Below are 21,244 nucleotides of genomic sequence, written 5' to 3'. Positions count from 1 at the left end.
CTCCGATCAATGGCAGGCTGCTTCTTTCTCCTTTGTTCTTCCATTCAGTATGTGTTTAAGGAGCACTGACGCCCTCTCCTAACTGGTCTCCCAGTCGAGGGTGGGTACCCCTCACCACATCAGTTCTTGTGCCTTGTGCCTCCCTTTCCTCCTCAAGGATGACGTTCCAGCTCCTTAGCTGGATGCACAGGCTTCTCTGTCTCAGCGTCACGCATTCTATCTTGATGACACAGGCTGCTTCCCATTTGCAGACGTAGTGTCTCATTTCTTTATCGCCCACCTCTGGGGGCCTCAGTGATGGGAGGGGAAAGCCAGGGAGGCCCCTGAAGATCTGTTTGGTGTGAGGATGGGATGCACCTCTTCTGTCTGAGCACCCAGAGAGTGGAGCTGCCTGCCTGAGCCTGGGCTTGGCTGGACCAGCAAGGAGCAGAGAGTGCTTCCTTTGTCCACAGTGCAGGCTTGCTCTGGGGGCTGCTGTCTTTCTGTTCCAACTACCAGGCTTTCTCGGTTTGATGCCCTTGCCTTCATTCCCCGAGATGAAGAGTGGGTCTCTGGGAATCAAAAGCTCCAGCTTGCATCCCACCCCCAGGTAGGGAGACCTATCAGACCACTTGGTGGTGATCAAAATGTCATCATGGGGCCATGGCCTGCGGACAGTGGGTGCTTATCTCTGTGAGCAACCTCTTTTTTACATCTCATCTGGCTTACAAAATTTTATATCCTTTATATTATATCCTGTCCATTGCTTCTTATTTTCTATCTCAAATGGCCTTGAATCTTCACGCATAATTCTTTCTCTTCCATATGAACAACCTTTCTATCATACTTTCTATTTGAACTAGAAATTGGGTTGTGATGTTGTGTGTGTTTGTGTGTGCATGGAGGAGAGGGGTTTCTGGAGAGTGGGAATTTTCTCCGGAATGTCTTTTCCACTGGAGCCCTCAAGGGCCCACGAAGACCGAGTCTTTCTCATCTTTCTATTTCTTGACTGATACACGATGGATACTGTGTGCCAAGGAAGAGGGGAGAAGCAAAGATCAGTATAACACAGAGAGCTTATGCTTAGTGAGGATCTAAAGTAGATAACCAAACAATTAGAGTCTTGAGTCAGAAACTGAGAGATTACAGAGGACATGGAGCTTGTCCATTTGGAGATAGCAGATGGGGATTGGATGTAGAGAGGACAGCATTGAGCCAACTCCTGCCTGAGGGGGAGAACTTTTTCAGATGTTAGGGAAGGGCAGGCCAAGCTAATGCAATCATGTGTCAAATCCTCTGCGAGTTTTTCTTTTCTTTTTTTTTTTTTTTTTAAAGATTTTATTTATTTATTTGACAGAGAGAGACGGAACACAAGCAGGGGGGAGTGGGAGAGGGAGAAGCAGGCTTCCCGCCGAGCAGAGAACCTGATGCGGGGCTCGATCCCAGGACCCTGGGACCATGACCTGAGCCGAAGGCAGACGCTTAACGACTGAGCCACCCAGGCGCCCCATCTGCGAGTTTTTCTGTTCATGAATGGATATTACCATTTTTGTTCAACCGATGAGAAACTGATATAAACTAAAGTTAAAAGACTGACAGCTCACCAAGAGATCCTGGGTCTTATAGGCCTGGGAGAGTGAATCAAATAATGTAGTTTCCATAATCCATAATCCATAAAGCTCCAGCTTGCATCCCACCCCCAGGTAGGGAGACCTATCAGACCACTTGGTGGTGATCAAAATGTCATCATGGGGCCATGGCCTGCAGACAGTGGGTGCTTATCTCTGTGAGCAACCTCTTTTTTACATCTCATCTGGCTTACAAAATTTTATATCCTTTATATCCTTTTGGGCTTCGCTTTGGTTCCTTTGTTTTTGAGGTCCTTGGTACCATTGAGACCGTGACTGTATACTCTCCCTAGGAAAAAACTCACTTGTGCGCATAATATAAATATTTAGGTTTTGGTTTCTAGGGCCTCACGGATTCCCAGAAGCCTTTTAATCCCAGATGAGAAGCCCAACTTTAGGGGCTATTCCTCTTCAGCAGGCCTTTCGGACTAGGATTTTTTTCCCCTCATAGAATCATGGACTCAATGTCTTGAGAGAGACCTTAAAAGTCACGTAAAACCAGTTGCTGAAATGCTACGGAAGTCCTTTCTATGCTGGCCTGTCACACGTTGTTTAAGCCTGTTCTTGAAAGGTACCAGAGTTGGGAATTTACTGTTTTTTGAAGCCACTCCTTCTGTCTTGGGTAGCCCTGTTAGATTCTTCCTCATACTACACTCAAGTTGGTTTCTTGATTCTTGATTCCTGGCTCTGTCCAGCATAGTCTGTCACAAGAGCAGACCCTCTATCTTTCGATTTTCTCTGCTAACCTCTCCTACCTTTTATGCAGGTAAGTTCTTTATTTTGGGGTTTGGATTCGGAGGTCCCTGGGAAATCATTCTCTATACAATGTGGATGTCTGTATATAAGCCTTTCCCTAGCTGTCTTCTGAGAATTTTCTTGAGAGAACTAGTAAGTTTCTGCTCAGTGAATGAAGTATCCCAGGGTTACATAAATTTAAGGGATGCTGCATTGATTTCCTCTTCTAGGAGAGTCATAATGCATCTAGCATATCGAAAGCTCTGATAAGTCCTGCAGCAAAGACTTTGGCTCTGTTATCATTCTGACAAGTAGGTTTTTGCTGACACCAAATTGGGAACTGCTGCTCTGTAAGAAAGTATTTATTTATTTATAGAGAAAGAGAGAGAGTGTATGGGGGAAGGGGCAAAGGGAGAGGGAGAGAATCTTAAGCAGGCTCCACACCCAACATGGGGCTTGATCTCACGACCCTGAGATCAAGACCTGAGCTGAAATCAAGAGTTGGATGCTTAACTGACTGAGCCACCCAAGTGCCCCTGTAAGAACGTTTTTAAAGGACCATTGGGAATGAAGCTTTTAAGGGAGCCAATCATCCCCCAAATTAATTTTTCCTCTTTTTTCTCCCCCTACACAGCCTCTTGATTTTGAAACAACAGCCATTCACGATATTGTGTTCCAAGCGGAAAATCCTGAGCCTCTGGTGTCTGGTGTAAATTACAACACCAGCTCTTCTGCCACGTTCAGACTTATTGTGACAGATGTGAATGAAGTACCAGAATTTTCCGAGCGCGTATACCAAGCAAAAGTCAGTGAAGATGTGGCTATAGGCACTAAAGTGGGCAATGTGACTGCCAGGGATCCGGAAAATCTGGATATAAGGTAGAGGAGAGCAGTGTTGGGTAGGCCCAGCTGTGCTGGGACCATGGCCAGTGGGGAGGAGGAAGGGTTGGGAGGGATAGAGAAGCTGGTCTGACTCCAGGGCTCTCCTCTAAGAAAGCAGCCGGTGATCTGAAGCTGTATCCCAGGATACAGGGTGGACATGACCTTGGTTCCAACAGTCGTCAGTACCCTGGGGGCATCAATGAGAAATCAGGCTCAGGCAAGTGGGAAGCATGTCAGCTTCCATCCCAGCCCACTCACCACAAATCCCAGCTGACGGCTGGTGAGTTCAGGAGATGGGGTCCAGAGACTGGGCTACCTAAAGCCAGGCTCTGTGTCTGTACCAGCCATGGGAGCCAGGGTTTGGGGGAGAGTTGCTGTCCAACCCTTAAGGTGGACTGAAGTTCTTTCTAGACAGAGAGAATGAAGCAAAAGCCCAACTGGGCAGACTCACCCACTTGATAGGGTTAAGGGAATCTTCTGGATGTAGAGCGCCTATGTTCTTTGGCTCTCCAGACAACAGGTCTGGGGTGACAAGACTCATTCCAGAGCCTACCCCTGGAGAGGCTAGTGCTCAGGCTGAGGTGGTTAAACAAAATGTGCAAATCTTTCCATCTTAGCAATTCTCAATCATTTTTTCCCCAGTGCAATAGGACCTACACAGATTTGCCTTAAACATGTGCAATGATAATTTGCCCAAGATATATATGTTGTGTATACATCAATATCTATAACCTCTTTAAGATTGTATAGTTAATAAGCACATGGATAGGATTTGAGCCCGGATATTTTGCTTCTGTTTTATCACTTTGGCACTACTGTCTGTGGCATAATGAATACTTCAGCTTAAGCCATTGGCTTAACCCATTGCATATGGTTACGAATGCCAATTCCTTAAATTTCTCAAAACATTTCAGGGGAGTCTTGCCTCCCAGTGAGCTGTCATTTAGGCATGTGAAATCACCTCTAAGACCTTTTTCTTTGTCAGGGAGTAAAGTTCCTACCTATTGTTTCATTCTCTATGTCCCATAAAGGCAAAGGGAAGAGAGAAAGAATAGTGGGGGCTACGCTGTGTGGTTTAGAGTAGATACTACTGTATACATCAGAGTCACGAAGTATGATGGGGCACAAAATGTTTATAATTTACAACCATTTATTGTTTAACAAATGCTTCTGCCTTCTGCATGAGAATGCTATAAAAATCATCAAAGACAAGTAAATAAAAATTTGAGTTTATGAGTGGGCAAAACAAAAACATTTAAGAAAAGTTCTTGGATCAGGGAAAAGGTATACCAAAAATACTATTAAATTGAAATCAGGAAGATGAGGATGAAGACAGAGAAGGGGAGTGTCCTGTAAGAAGACAAATGAAAAAGGGTTTCAAGAATGAGGAATAATCAATCAATAGTTCTGATGCTAGTAATAAGTCAGTTAAGAATTAAGGATGACTCCCAAGTTTTTGGCCTGAGTTCATTCTTTTTCTCTCAGTTCGGCAAACTCATAATCCATCAGCACCCAGTGGTCCTTTAAAAAAGTAGATCAGATCATAGGACTCCTCCGAAAACCCTCCAAAGAGTTCCCATCTTACTCAGAATGAAATCCCAAGTACATAGGATTTCTTCTTCATCACCCGTACACACAGCCTAACAGTGCTTGGCATATAGATCATACTAATATTATGAAAAAAATTAATTTGATGAAAGAACACATCCTGACTTTTTAATCATGCTCTTGCTTTTGGACATGTAGGTTGTTTCCAGTATTTTTTTTTATTGTATAAAATATTTTGAATCTATGTATGAATGTAATTCTTTTCTAACTTCAATTAAATTGTTTTTTATTTGGGGACAATTTCCAGAGGTGGTATTCTGTGGTCTGAAGACATGGACATCCTTATGGCTATGTTGTATTCCTTCCCAAAGGGCTGCACTAATTGGGGTGTTCTGGTGGTTCTAGTCTTATCTCAGATTCATCTCTCGTACACCTGCCAATGAGTTCCACTGAAAACACAAATATGACTAGAACACTTTCCTGCTTAACAGCATTCTGTTGCTGCCCGTTGCTTCCAATGATCTGGCTCTTTCCACCTCCCTGGCTTCATCTTTTGCCATCCACTGCTTCCCATTTTTATCCCAACACGGCTGGAATGCCCGACTCCCCCACACCACCAGGCTAGTCCTTGGCCTCTTCTGCACTAGCTCACACAATTGTTCCTTCTTAAAGCATTCTTTTTCTTGCCTTAGTTAACATCTTCGGCTTCAGAAAGTCTTCTCTGGGATACCGCAGGGCCCCTCTCATTGTATTTGCCACATTTTATTGGAACTATTTCTGTGTCTGTCTCTTCCACTGGCCTAAGAGCTCCCCGCCCTTTTTGGGTAATCTCCGCTCTTGGTCTAATGCGCAATATTTGCTAAGCACTCAGTAGATGTTTGTAGAATGAGCAATTAATTCACTGTGCCACGAGCAGCCTCTGAGTATCCACCCATTCACCTAACATCTCCACCCCTGGGTGTCCGAGTTTTCTTAGAGGGAGTGGTTGGCTAATCAGTTTTCAAAGATGCTTCCAGGTTGTTTTAATTGGAATCCTTTGATTTCCAGGAAAGTTGAACTTTTTTCCTCTGGAGTTTGTGACTATACCTTTTTTAATAAAACAAATATAACTACGACTCTGTAAGGATGCGCAAATCCTCCTTTTGAAGGTGGACGGTATGCAAGTAAAGCATCAATAATATAAAATAATGATCCTTTAAATATGCTGTAAGGGATATGCAAGGGATGAGGCTCTTAGAACAGCATAATGATCTTAAACTATCTTCGCATCTTCACACAGAGTAATGTGGGTTTTCTTTTGCTCTTTTCACCTTATGAAGTTATTCCCTGAGAGACAATGGCAGAGGCTGGCTTAAAATTGACCCCGTCACGGGTGAAATCTCTACTGTGGCTCGGCTCGACAGGGAAGCTGAGAGTGTGTATCGGGTGCAAGTGGTGGCCACCGAAATAGGTGAGGAAAAAAAGTAACGAATGATTAGGGGCTACACCGATAGACATGGGAGGGAAGGTGAGGTGGGTGGGAAAGTTCACTGGATCCGATTGTCAGAATATCTTCTAGTGGAAGGATGATAAAGGTACCGAAGGGGAGGGAAGTGCTCACACCTTCCTGGCTTGGTGCAGGGGGGGATCCACCGGCATCTCTCCGGCAAGGGTGCACCTGCAGGCTGGCCAGGCTGCAGGGGTGCTCTTTCCGGTTGCTCTCGTTTCCTGTGGGGGCTACAGCTTTGGGGAAGGTTCCTGCATCTCTGCTGAACTACATCCCCTTCCTCCAAGGCAGTTGTGGGTTTCTCCTGAGAGCAGGGCCAAACCACTGCCCTGCTGACCTAGGCCATGACTTGCTCCTTCAGCCTTAAATTGCAGTGGCCCGGGGCTGATCCGTTCTGAAACAGAAAATGTTTTATGCCATGTTCTCAACTTCCATATGTGCCGGAATCACCTGGGAGCTTGTTCAATCAGATACAAGGGGTTCATCTCTGGAGACTCTGATTCACTAGGTTTGGGTGGCCCTGGGTATCTCTGTTTTGCTGAAATTGGGTGAGCTTTTGAAAGGAAAGACTTATTATATAGATAAGCCAAGGATGTTTGAATCATCCTGTATAATCCTTGCATCCCACTTAATCTGGTCATGGTGATATATATTCCTCTCTGACTTTGAATGTGGAGTTCCAGGGAACTTGAAAAATTAAAATAAACATACACCCATAGGAATAGTATGCTTACCAGTGATAAGGCTGGTGATTAAAACATTAGGTTTCTTTGCATTTAAATGGAATTTTCCAACTTAGCATAGAAATTCTGTTGATCTTATGCTGGTTGAATCCTCTAATTGAGTAGCAAATACATCTGCCCGGTTTACCGAAAAATGAGAATGGAACAAATTAGGACGAAATAAATACAGTTTTAGACCAAAAAAATAAACTTCTAAATGTGAGTCCCAGGAATTGGGAGGTGGAATGGGGAACATTCCAGTGGATGGGAATCATAAAAATGGCCCCCGCATGTGAAAGGATTAAGAAAAACAAAAGTGCCACAGTCAAGTTAAGCCAATGAGGGTAGAAATGCTGGAGTCTGTGCCAAATTTGGAAGAGTTGTGTGCAAGCAGACATGCCTTGCTGAGGCAGATCAGGGACTCGCTCTCTCCCCTGCTTGTTTCCGGATGAGCACATTCCACTATCACATCGTATACATTGAACTCTTGATTTAAAAGCTCCCGATTAATCAGTAGGAAGTTTCTGGCTGAGCCTTTATGCCTCACATTCCACTACAACATACTGTGGAGATCAACACTTCACTTTGGATGTGTCCTAGAGACCTCTCACGTTTTAGAAGTTCCATGAATCAAAGCCAGGATCCCAAGCCCTGTTCCCTTTGTTGGTTCTGAAACGGTGCAGATAGATGAAATGACTTCAAGAGCACCGTGGCTTTTCCTCCTTTGGTTATGTGTTGTCAGGGCCATGGAAGACAGTTGAAAAGCAAAGCAAGAGGACAAGGCTCACTGGAATTAAAACAAGATGGGGTCAGAAACTGTGGAACTGGTATCTGATTGACGTCAGGGAGAATGAGAAGAGTCAGTGTTTACATTGCACTGGCAGCCCTGGTTTTAAGCACTTAGTGTAATAACTTAATCCTCATACAACGCTATAGGTAGGTGCTATTCTTGACCATATTTTATGGATGAGGAAGTCAAGGCACTGAGAAGTGAAGTAACTTGCTCACAATCACACAGCTACCATCTGTTAAGGCTACAGAGTTTAAATCTCTCACCGCTACATCATAGTAAATAACGTTTGTGCAGCCCTTTACTATTTTCAACAAACACTACGTGTGGGATCCTCACAAAGTCACATATCTTATAGCTGAAAAAACGATGTGTAGAAAACTTAACAAATATGCCTAGGTCAGTGTTGAAGAGAAATTGTGGGCTCTAGAGTCAGACTTCCTGGGGTGGAAGCCTTTCTATTGCTGTGTGACCTTGGGATGTCACACAACTTCTCTGAACCTCAGTCTTGTCATCAGTAAACACACATCGGAGTTGTTTTGAAGTAATGTATACCCAAAGCAATCTACGCATTCAATGCAATCCTGATCAAAATAACACCAGCATTTTTCACAGAACTAGACAAACAATCCTAAAATTTGTATGGAACCACAAAAGACCCCAGATAGCCAAAGCAATCCTGAAAAAGAACAACAAAGCTGAAGGCATCTTGATTCTGGACTTCAAGCTCTATTACAAAGCTGTCATCATCAAGACGGTATGATACTGGCCCAAAAAACAGACACATAGATCAATGGAACAGAATAGAGAACCCAGAAATGGACCCTCAACTGTATGGTCAACTAATCTTCAACAAAGCAGGAAAGAATATCCAACGTAAAAAAGAGAGTCTCTTCAACAAATGGTGCTGGGAAAACTGGACAGCCACATGCAGAAGAATGAAACTGGACCACTTTCTTATATCATACACAAAAACAAATTCAAAAGGGATGGAAGACCTAAATGTGAGACAGGAAACCATCAAAATCCTAGAGGAGAACACAGGCAGCAACCTCTTCGACCTCAGCCGCAGCAACTTCTTCCTAGAAACATCACCAAAGGCAAGGGAAGCAAGGGCAAAAATGAACTATTGGGACTTCATCAAGATAAAGAGCTTCTGCGCATTGAAGGAAACAATCAACAAAACTAAAAGGCAACCTACAGAGTGGGTGGAGATATTCGTAAATGACATATTGGATAAAGGGCTAGTATCCAGAATCTATAAAGAACTCATCAAAATCAATTGCAATTGCACTACTAGGTATTTATCCAAAGGATACACAAGTGCTGATTCAAAGGGACACATGCACCCAAAAAATAAATAATCCAGTTAAGAGATGGGCAGAAGACATGAATAGACATTCTTCCAAAGAAGACACACAAATGACTAACAGACACATGAAAAGACGCCCAACATCACTCGGCATCAGGGAAATACAAATCAAAACCACGATGCAATACCACCTCACACCTGTCAGAATGGCTAAAATGAACAACTCAGAAGACAACAGGTATTGGTGAGGATGCTGAGAAAGGGGAGCCTTTTTGCACTGTTGGTGGGGATGCAAACTGGTGCAGCCACTCTAGAAAACAGTATGGAGGGTCCTCAAAAAGTTAGAAATAGAACTTCCCTATGACCCGGCAATTGCACTACTAGGTATTTATCCAAAGGATGCCAAGATACAGATTTGAAGGGGTACATGTACCCTGTTGTTTATAGCAGCAATGTCTACAATAGCCAAATTATGGAAAGAGCCCAGATGTCCATCGACAGACGAATGGATAAAGAAGATGTGGTATAGATATATACAACGGAATATCACTCAGCCATCAAAAAGAACTAATTCTTGCCATTTGCAATGACATGGGTGAAACTAGAGGGTATTATGCTAAGCGAAATAAGTTAGTCAAAGGCATATATCATATGATTTTCCTCATATGTGGAATTTAAGAAACAAAACAGATGAACATAGGGGAAGGGAAGGAAAAACAAAGTAAGTTAAAACAGAGAGGGAGGCAAACCATAAAAGACTCTTAACTATAGGAAACAAACTAAGTGTTGCTGGAAGGGGGGGGATGGGCTAAATGGGTGGCGGGCGTTAAAGAGAGCACTAGTTGGGATGAGCACTGGGTGTTGTATGTAACTGATGAATCACTAGATTCTACTCCTGAAACCAATACTACAATATCTGTTAACTAACTTGAATTTAAATAAAAAAATATTAGCACATAAATCTTAGTTATTATTATTATCACTGAGACTTTTTAACCAGGAAATGAAGCCAGGTCTGATTCTAAAATCTTGCTATCTTCCTACTACCTCAAATGTTGGGTATACCTCAGTATACCCAACTGCTTGAACTGTGTGTGTGTGTATTTTTTTTTTTTTTTAAGAAAAAGAAGTATCTTTTTCCCATTAAAGGAAAATGAGAGAGCTGATACCATGTTTTAATCGCTCACTGCCTTAGGTGGCTCCTCCCTGAGCTCCATAGCCAGTTTCCACCTGACCCTCTCGGATGTGAACGACAACCCCCCTCGGCTAGCCAAGGACAACTCAGGCTTGTTTCTGTGCCATCCCCTCCAAACAACCGGAAGTGTTATTTTCGAGGCCACTGATGATGACCAGCAGTCATTTCGGGGTCCACAGTTTGAATTTTCTCTTAGCAGTGAAATCTTACAAAAGGACTGGCAAGTTTCCAAAATCAATGGTAAGTTGTCAAAAGTACATCAAACAAGCACTGATCAATGATTAAAATTAGTTTTTATTTGCATTTCTTCCATGCTGCAGGTACATGCTCTGAAAGAAAACTTGTAGAGAGGAGCTCTTCAGAGGGAAGAAAGCCCTGGGCTTTGGAGGGAGGAAAGATTAACACACAGCATCCCCCTTAGTGTACATTGGACAATTGGATAATTGAACAATTTGAACAGCATTTGCAAAATTTCCAATGGCAGCTGAGAAACAGATTTCATAATGGTTCTTAAAAACAGCTTCATTGAAATAACAATTGTCATCCAATAAGCAGCACGTATTTAAAGTGTACAATTTCATAAAAATTGATAAATGTAGATATCATTGAAGCCATCAGCACAATAAGGACAAGAACACTTATACCACCTCCCAAGATTTTTCATGCTCCAGTTGCAAATCCCATTTTCCACCCCACCCTGCCTATCCTCCACCCCCTATCCTCAGGTAACCACTGATCTGCTTTCTGTCACTATAGATTAGTTTGCATTTTTAAGAATTTTATCTAGATACAGTAATACAGTATGTATTCTTTTTTGTCGGCTATTTTCACCTAGCATCAAGTAAAGCTGCTATAAGCATTTGTGAACAAGAATTTTGTAAGAGCATACACTTTCATTTTTCTTGGTTGAATCCCCAGCAGTAGAATGGTTGGGCCATATGGTAGCTGCATGGTTAAATTTTTAAGAAAATGGCAAATTGTTTTCCAGTTTGGGCGCATGAGAAGTCTAGTTGCTCGATGTTCTCCCCAACACTTGTTATGCATAGTCTTTTTGATTTTAGGCATTCTAGTGAGAGTGCAGTAGCATTTCATTTTGGTTTTAATTTATGTTTCCCTAAAGACTAATGGTGTTGAGCATCTTTCCATGTGCTTATTTGCCACCCATGTATCTTCACTGGTGAAGCGTCTGGTCAAATTTTGTGCCCATTTGAAAAATTTGGCTGTTTGGTTTCCATTGTTGACTCCTAGCATTCTTTCTATAGCCAAGATACAAATTCTTTGTCAGATAATATGTTTTTGGTTTTTTTAAAGATTTTATTTATTTTATTTCAGAGAGAGAGTGAGGGGGAGGGGGAGAGTGGGAGAGGGAGAAGCAGGGCTCCTGGCTGAACAGGGAGAGAGAGAGAGAGAATCTCAAGCAGACTCCTCACTGAGCATGGAGCCCGCCATGGGGCTGGATCTCATGACCCTGAGATCATGACCTAAGCCGAAATCAAGAGTCCAATGTTTAACTGACTGAGCCACCCCAGTGCCCTTCAAGTTAATTTTTGTATGTGGTATGTAGTTAAGGTCAAGTTTCATTGTATTTAATAGGACTATTTAATTGTTCTGACATTATTTATTGAAAATATCCTTTTCACATTGAATTGTCTTGGCAGCTTTGTCAAAGATCAAGTGACCACATGTATATGGATCCATTTCTGGACTTTTCTGTTTCACTGATCTCTTTGCCTACCTTTATACCAATATTACACTGTTTTGATGACTGTTACACTATAATAAAACTTCAAATCAGATAGTGTAATTTTTCCAACTGTGTTCTTTTTCAAGATTTTTTCATCTATTCTAGGTCTTTTGCATTCCATATAAATTTTAGAATTTTGCTTGTCCATTTCTATCAAAAAAGCCTGTGGAGATTGTGATTTGGGATCATGTGAATCTGTAGCTGAATTTGGGGGAGAATTGACATCTTAACAAAACTGAATCTTCTAACCCATGGACATGCTATATATCTCCATTTATTTAGGTCTTCCTTAATTTCTCTGAGCAGTGTTTTAATTTTCAGTGTATAGTTCTTGCAAAATTTCCCCTAAGCATCTCATATTTTTGATGCTATCTTAAATGGCATTTAAAATTTTAATTTTTAAGTAATTCCAGGATATGGGAATATAATAATTATTTTTGTGTTTTGATCTTATATCCTATGACACTGCTGACCTCACTTTGCTGTGCTCTCTCTTTTCCTTTTTTTACGACTCCGTAGATTTTCTATGTGGGCAATCCTGTTGTCTGCGAATAGTAACATTTTAATTTCCTTTCCAAACTGGATGCCTTTTATTACTTTATCTTGCTTTTTATTACTGGCTAAAACTATCAGTAGAATGTTGAATGAAAGTAGTGAGAGTAGAAATAACCTGGCTTGTACCCGATATGGGGAGAAAGCATTCAGTCTTTGACCATTAAATATGAAGTTTGCTGTAGCTTTTTTGTCCATGCCCTTTATCAGATTGAAGAATTTTTCTCCTATTGCTAACTTGCAGAGAGGGTTTTCTCTCTTTTTTTTTTTTTTTAAAGATTTTATTTATTTATTTGGGTGAGAGAGAATGAGAGATAGCACGAGAGGGAAGAGGGTCAGAGGGTCAGAGGGTCAGAGGGAGAAGCAGACTCCCTGCTGAGCAGGGAGCCTGATGTGGGACTCAATCTCAGGACTCCAGGATCATGACCTGAGCCGAAGGCAGTCGCTTAACCAACTGAGCCACCCAGGCACCCTGCAGAGAGGGTTTTCTTTCTTTCTTTTTTTAAACTGGGAATGGATACTAAAATTTTCATATACCTCTTTTGCATCTATTGAGATGATTGTATTGTTGATTTTTTTTTTTTTTTTGGTCTGTTGATTGGTGAATTATATCAATCAACTTTTGGATCTTAAACCAGTCCCTTCTTGGTATAATGCCTAGTTGGTGGTGAAATATTAGCATTTTTATATATTGTTAGATTTGATTTGCTAAAATTTTAAGGATTTCTCTATCTGTATTCTTGAGGAATATTGGTCTATATTTTTCTTTCCTTGTAATGTCTTTGTCTGGTTTTGGTATCAGAGTAATGCTGGTCTCATAGAATGAGTTAGGAAGTATTCTACTTCTTCAATTATCTGAAAGAGTTTATGTAAAATTGTTTTTTATTTCTCTCTTAAAGTTTTGTAGAATTCGCCAGTAAAGCCATCTGGACCCAGAGCTGTCTTTATAGGAAATTTTAATTAAAAACTCAATTTCGGGGCACCTCAGTGGCTCAGTTGTTAAGTGTCTGCCTTCGGCTCAGGTCATGATCCCAGGGTCCTGGGATCGAGCCCCACATCGGGCTCCCTGCTCGGCCGGGAGCCTGCTTCTCCCTCTCCCACTCCCCCTGCTTGTATTCCCTCTCTCGCTGTCTCTGTCAAATAAATAAATAAAATCTTAAAAAAAAAAAATTCAATTTCTTTAATAGATACAGGACTATTTAAGTTATAGATCTCTTGTTGGTTGAACTTGTTAGTTTGTATCTTTTAAATAATTTATCTATTTCATTTGATTTGTCTAATTTATTGGCACAAAGTTATTTGCCATATTATTTTATTATTATTTTAATATCTACAGAATATGTAGTGATATCATCACCTCATTCTGATATTGGAAAATTGTCTCTTTTTTCCAAATCAATCTGGCTAGAGGTTATTAATTTTATTGATATTCTCAAAGAACCAGCTTTTGATTTCATAGGTTTTTCTCTATTTTTTGTTTTGTATTTCAGTGCTCAGATCTTTATTATTTCCTTCATTCTTCTTATGTTGTATTTAATTTGTTGTTCTTGTTCCATTTTTATTAAGTGGAAGCTGCGGCAATTAATTTAGAAATTTTTGCTTTGTTAACATGGGCATTTGGTGCAATAAATTTATCTCTTAGTGTCATGTTAGCTGTGTTCCACAAAGTTTGATATATTGTGTTTTCATCTTCATTCAGTTCAAAATACTTTCTAATTTCCTTTTACGTTTCTTCTGTGACTCATGGGTTATTTAGAAGTGTGTTATATAGTTTTCAAATATATGGGGATTTCCCACATCTTTCTGATTATTGATTTCTAACTTAATTTCATAGTGACCAGAGAACATTTGACTGGAATACTTTTAAATTTATTGGGACTTTTGTCTCTCAGTACTTTAAAGATTTTTTTTTACTGTGTTTTGGATTGCATTGTTCTTTTTTGTTCCCTTAAATGTAATGTATCTTTTTTTCTTCAGATGCTTTTAAGATTTTCTTTTCCACTAGTTTTAAGCAATTTGATTATTACATGCCTTAGTGTAGTTTTGTTTGTTTTTCTTTTTCCTGGGATTTACTAATCTTCTTGGATCTGAGGATTTAGAGTTGTCATCAAATTTGGAAAAGCAGTTGGCAATTATTTCTTCAAATACTTTTTCTCTTCCTAATTCAGTGTTTAATTCAGTTTAACTTTATAAAAAATCATAGCGATAGGGAATAATGATAACCAGCTATATTCAGTAGTATTCATTCTACAGAGAAGTCATGATCGAGAAATCACAGGATGCTTTGGCATCCTGTTTGACATTCTGAAAAGTACACGTAGAGTGGTAATACTTTGGGTAGTTTAACTCATACTTACATCGAATCTTTTCCTGGTCAACCATTAGTATGTACTGCAAAGATGAGCTTTATTCCCGTTGATACATAGTTCTGAGGTTGTGTTTTCATGTCATTCTTTTTTCCCTATTCTGACAGGAACTCATGCCAAACTTTCCACCAGGCACACGAACTTTGAGGAGAGAGTTTACAGCATCCCAATCCACATCAATGATGGTGGTCGGCCACCCTTGATAGGAACAGTGTCTTTACAAGGTAGGTATTATCCCACAGGCAACTTGGGATAATGTCTGTCACCATGGGTAGTTTGAGAGAATTTTTGTCTTTGATAAGGAATTCTGCAACTGTTTACTTGAAAATGTATTTTACTGAATACTGCTCTGCTTTTCAGTTACTTTCTGCAAGTGTGTGGAAGGAAGCTGTTTCCGGCCAGCAGGTCACCAGTCTGGAATGCCCACCGTGGGCATGGCAGTTGGTATACTCCTGACCACCGTTTTGGTTATTGGTGAGTATAATTTCTCAGATTCAAGGATTCCTGCTCTGGGTCTTTGAAACCCTTACCTCAGGGTCTCTCTTCAGGACTGGTCTGATAGCTGCTCACTGGCAATCTATGCAATAGCCAGGAACACAGATCACTAGCCAACTATGAGACTTTCCCAGTTGAGGACTGCTGCCTTCGTACAACCCTTTACTTATCATTGCCTTGTTGGTTAGTTTGGGAAATATAACACAAGAGGCTTTAAAGCATAAATTGTTATATTTTGGGCCTAGTTACTGAGGTTTTGTGATGAAGGAGAAAGAAATGCAGGTGATGTGCCCCTGCTATGTGCCAGGCACTGTGCTTGATGTGGGGGATACAGTGATGGGCAAGACATACCAGATCCTACATTCACAGAGCTCACAGTCTAGTCTACCGTTGTTGGAATAGGTAGAATCAGCTTTCCAGTGGAGATGCTCACATACCTGAAATGTTGCATATTTTCATGACTGTAGACTCTGATTCTTTATTACCCCAGAACAATTCTAGCTTATCACAGGCCTCACTCTGCCTTGGCCCCTGGCCAAGCTAGACAGCAGAGTCCCCATTTCTAGCCATCTTCTTTTTTGTGAAAAGCTCAGTGCTTACTGTGGTAATCGTCCTCTTTCAACTGTTTTCCTCACCGTAAGTTAAATATTAAAAATAGATCCTTCATCAAGTCAGATCCACTTGACTGAAGGGGTTTACACCATTTCACATCCTTTCTCTTTTAAAAGGAGGGCTGGGATTCTTCTAAGAATTCTTCATTGTTCTCTTGGCATCTGGTCTTTTCGGCCACGACCCAATCTGTCACATTGGACTCTGATTCACAGGTCTAAAAGGGATCCCATTTCCTTATACCATTCCATTCAAGTTTCTCATTGTCACGACAGGGAAGGACCTTTGTGACGTAGCCACAGTCCATCCTGACATGTGCATGGGGATCATCTTTTATCCCTGACCACAGGCTGGTACACACCTTTCATACTAATTGAACTGGCCTTTTGAGTTTTCACTCACTTACTAAGCTCCCTTCTGCCTTCTAGGCCTTTTCTTACTCTGTCCGCCCTCCCATCTTAAAAGGATTTTTGAGCTTATGCACCAAATAGTTTTCTCCCATGACAATTTATTTATTTATTTATTTATTTATTTATTTTTTTTTTTTTTAAAGATTTTATTTATTTATTTGAGCCAGAGAGAATGAGAGAGAGAGCAGGAGAGGGAGGAGGGTCAGAGGGAGAAGCAGACTCCCCGCTGAGCAGGGAGCCCGATGCGGGACTCGATCCCGGGACTCCAGGATCATGACCTGAGCCGAAGGCAGTCGCTTAACCAACTGAGCCACCCAGGCGCCCTCTCCCATGACAATTTAATCCCAAATTTTTGCCACACATTAAAGATTTGATGAGTTTGGGGATATCTAAAGATAGAAGTAATAGGATCTTCCAGTTTCATATCCTTACTTTTTTCAAAATAGGGTTGGGATAAGTGCAAGATTCTTTTTTTTTAAATTTTTTAAAAGATTTTATTTGTTCATTTGAGAGAGAGAAAGAGAGAGACAGAGAGAGAGAGCACAAACAGGGGGAGGGGCAGAAGCAGACTCCCTGCTAAGTGGGGCTTGATCCCAAGACCTGGAGATCATGACCTGAGCCAAAGACAGATGCTTAACCGACTGAGCCACCCAGGCACCCTTTAGTGCAAGATTCTTAATCAGTCTCTGAGCATCCAGTCTCTTCTGCCATGATTCCTCCTGTAAATTTACTGCCAGGTTAATTTCCTTCAAACAGCATCCCTTTTCCATATTGGTATCTGGTTTATAGTACACAATTAGTGCTAAAATGCACGATGTAATTTTGTAGGAGTTCAGAGATAAGAGAAACCAGAAAGGTTAGGGAGTCTACTAGAGCTGGAGCCATGAGGAAGGCACCAAAGAAAATGTGGTATCTGGTGTGGGCACACCTAAGCTTTAGGTAGGTGAACAGGTCAGAGAACAGCTTTCTGGTTGTTCTGATTGGACTATTTCCTCTAAAGAAGAGGAAGGACTGGAATAGACATTTATTGACTATGTCCAAAGATCAGGAACTCTATCAGATGCTTATACACTTCGTCTTCAGCATACGTTAGATCCTATATTCCTTGGTAAAGACCCAGTGATATCCACCAGCTTAGATATGATTTGGGAGTTGATACATACTTACTGACAACAAGATAAATGATAAGCTTACGAATCCAAGAAAGCCAATGCCTAGAATCCCTTATTCACCAGGACAACAAAACTTTGTTGAACCACAGAAAGAAATGAAGTCACATGAGTCATTTTTTCCTGCCACAGTACTACTTTATAAACGAATGTGATAGTACATTTTAAGATTCCATCTCTTTGACCCTGCATTTTCTCTTTTAGGTATAATTTTAGCAGTTGTGTTTATCCGAATAAAGAAGAATGAAGGCAAAGATAATGTCGAAAGTGCTCAGGCATCTGAAGCCCAACCTCTGAAAAACTGAATTTGAAAAGGAATGCTTGAGTTTATGTACTGAGTGCTATTTCAGTAACACAGCCACTTAATCCCATAATTTTACTTTTTTATCCAGCATGTGCACTATAATTTTTTACAGATATACCCTCTTGCCCTTTAATATTTTATTACTCTTTGATATTTTGTGTGCTATAGACATTAGAGACATTTCCCATTCTCCCATGACACTTTCCCCTCTGCAAAAGCTTTAGCTATTTATCCAAAACAAAAAAAAATGTATGTGTTTTTTCCCTTTAGGGAAAGATGGACTGATGAAATATTCTGTTCATTTTCTCCTTATCAAGATTTATCAGTCATCCACCACAGAACTTCCTGGATTCCATTTATAATTTCTCTAATTCCATCCTGTGTCTCCTTCCTCATGTCTCAGTTGGTATTGCACTAATTTTAAAACATTCGTTGGAGAAAAGAACAAAGTTAAGTCTCAAGAAAAAAATAAAATGGAAGCCTTGTCCCTTGGTGTGAACAGAAACTATTTTGTGTTATTAGCCTTCTTTAACTCACTGTGGCTCACATTGCTCTTCGTTTGAGATTCTTCCACTTGGATATGGCACAAGTCTACCACAGACCACACAGGCCCACTTCCATAAATTTTGGTGCAGAAACCAACCACTGACCAGATTTACTTACTACCTACCATGCTTATGTTCTGCACATGTTTTCCTTATGTGTATGTTAATAAAGTTTTGGTTGCTGTATATTTAACAGTGAAAGAAAATAAGAATACATGGAAAAAGTAGTGACAAAAATCAAGAATAAATGTTGACTGTGGTTTTGTTTCTTGGGCTCTTTGGCTCTGCTTCCTGGTTCTTTGCATTTGTTGAGGGAATATCTGGTAAACAATGATTACTTAACCTTGATCAGAATTGCCTCCCATGTAGAGTTAGTCTGTAAGGAGGAGTCTACAATAAAATAAAAGTTCACTGCTTTCAGGACCATAGGTTGGGTTCAAGACAGATATTTTGAATAAGAAAACCTTAGATATTTGAAGCATTTTTAGGTCTGGAACTATTATTGTCTGGCTCATGCTTTGAACCTTGAAAACATTCAACATTACAAAGCCTCTCAGAATTTTCAAGAGTTTTCTGGAAAAGAACTTGTATCTGAAAAGGTGCTCTTACAATGGTAGCTGAAGCAGGCCATGAAGTTCTATTTTTCATAAATAATCCTTTTTATGGACTTGTATTTTTTATAGGCAAAAAATTAAAGCAAAAGAAAATATCCAAACTCTAAGACCTCAGTATTGCTTTCTTGTGTAATATCTTGTGCTTCAGACTCTTTTACCTGTTTTTTCACATGAGGCTCATTGAAAACCTCATAATGGGTAAGGTTCCCCCTTGTTTCACTGTACATTAAAAGACAAAATAAAAAAAAATCCCCCCCCAAAAAAACCAAAATCCAAGAGCACCAAAAGCAAATTTACTTCACAAGTTATACCCCAACCCAAAGAATAGTCTAACTTTATCAGTAAATTCAGTAAGTATTTTACTTGTGTGCTCTTGTTTTTAAAGATTTATTTTATTAATTTATTTTAAAGATTTTATTTATTTATTTATTTATTTATTTATTTATTTATTTATTTATTTATTTGAGAGAGAGAGAGAGAACACAAACAGAGGGGAGGAACAGAAGGGGAGGGAGAGGCAGACTCCCCGCTGAGCAGGGAGCCCGATGTGGGGCTTGATCCCAGGACCCTGAGATCATGACCTGAGCCGAAGGCAGACACCCAACTGACTGAGCCACCCAGGTGCCCCAAGATTTTTTTATCTAAGAGAGAAAGAGAGTGAATATACGGGCAAGCAGGGGAGGGGTCCAGGGAGAGGGAGAGAGAGAGAATCCCAAGCAGTTTCCCTGCTGAGCATGGAACTTGACACGGGACTTGATCTTAGGACCCTGAGATCATGACCTGAGCCAAAACCAAGAGTTGGACACCCAACTGACTGAGCCACTCCGGCGCCCCTAACTTGTGTGTTTTTGCCCAAGAGTAGCTATGGTGTGACATTTATGTCACGGAAAAATGCATCATTGCATTATTTTCAAGAAGTCCTATTATCATTATTGAAAGACCAAAGTATTCCAAGGCAAGTCTGCTGAGGTAGGTTCAGGGGTCTATCCTTCTTCAACTCAGTGTTATTCTCTCTGGACCAATTTGTACCACCTAATAATAGGTTGATCACACAGAACCTTCTCGTCTAAAATCTTTTATTAGTATTCATATTTTTCTTGCTCTTTTTTTTTTTTTTTTTCCCCAGGCTGGCCCTTTCTCTCAACCTTCTCTTCCTTCCACAACCAGATCTTACCCATTCTTAAGGTCTTAAAGACCAGTTTAAATGCTGGTGCCTTTGGGAAACCTTCTCGGATTTCCTACAGGAGACCAGGTCATTACCTCATCTAAACTTCCATGCTGTGGTGAGAAAGATTGTTTGGCCAAGATCCATTTCCTCTACCAGTTCTAGTAGTTCTATTTCCACAGGGAAACATTTCTTCCTCCCCGCACCTACCTATATTCTTTGGGCAGAGCCAACCCCCTGTGTTTCCTCATCCTTCCAGCTTTAGAGATAGGCACTTTATCTCACTAAAACTTCTAGAATTCTAGTTGAAACTCTTAAAAATAGCTCTCTTTAAGTGGAATTTGCTAAACTAGTAGGAAGTAAACTTAGAGCATTCTGATCACCACAAAAGGTGAGCCTGCCCCTGAACGAGGACCATGTAGAGTCAAGAGATAAGAGGAGAAAATTCAAAAGATGTTGAGTATCAAGATCCAGATGTGTTTGAAGGCAACCTTGCCCTGGCCTTTTCTATCTTGTGAGCCAGTACATTCCTTTTTTGCTTGAAGCTCAATGGATTTCTGGTCCTTGCAACAAAAAGAATGGTATTTGAACCTTGCATATGGTCCCTCTCATGTTCTACAATTAGAGCTCTTTTGATCTCTGCAACTAGTCTGGGACTTCTCAGAATCTTTTCAATGCCACTATGACAAGTCTTGGCTCATAGTGTTTCCTCCATAGTTTTTTGAAGAATGTGTAAGTGAAATAGTTGATTCATTTTGGCCACTTATGCTATTGTCACTTAAGTGCCACCCATTTGACAAAATTGGAATGAATTCATTCCTTGGGTTCACCTACTGTATCCTCAAAGACACCTTAAACTCCCACTTCACCACCCTTCTTCCTCCTACATACAAACCCTGATGCTCCATGCAAATGTCCTCAGAGCTGACTGGTCTGTGAATTAAAAAGCCCCCGAGGGCCACCTGGGTGGCTCAGTCGTTAAGCGTCTGCCTTC

General features: G+C 40.7%; 1 protein-coding gene across 1 annotated transcript in view; it reads left to right on the top strand.

Moving 5' to 3' along the window:
• CDH17 (cadherin 17) overlaps positions 1-18,046 on the top strand; it is a 53,333-nt gene extending 35,287 nt beyond the window's left edge. Inside the window, exons 12-17 of the mRNA XM_021688459.1 lie at positions 2,977-3,221; positions 6,092-6,222; positions 10,278-10,517; positions 15,047-15,163; positions 15,300-15,413; positions 17,827-18,046. Of these exons, the coding sequence (XP_021544134.1) occupies positions 2,977-3,221; positions 6,092-6,222; positions 10,278-10,517; positions 15,047-15,163; positions 15,300-15,413; positions 17,827-17,927 (948 nt within the window). The 3' untranslated portion in view covers positions 17,928-18,046. The remainder of the gene's footprint in view (positions 1-2,976; positions 3,222-6,091; positions 6,223-10,277; positions 10,518-15,046; positions 15,164-15,299; positions 15,414-17,826) is intronic.
• Positions 18,047-21,244: the final 3,198 nt, after the last annotated feature.

The sequence above is a fragment of the Neomonachus schauinslandi genome, chromosome 4 (genome assembly GCF_002201575.2).
Source record: "Neomonachus schauinslandi chromosome 4, ASM220157v2, whole genome shotgun sequence".
Lineage (NCBI taxonomy): Eukaryota > Metazoa > Chordata > Mammalia > Carnivora > Phocidae > Neomonachus > Neomonachus schauinslandi.
The sequence above is the reverse complement of the archived record's forward strand: the minus strand, read 5'-3'. Positions and strand labels throughout refer to the sequence as shown.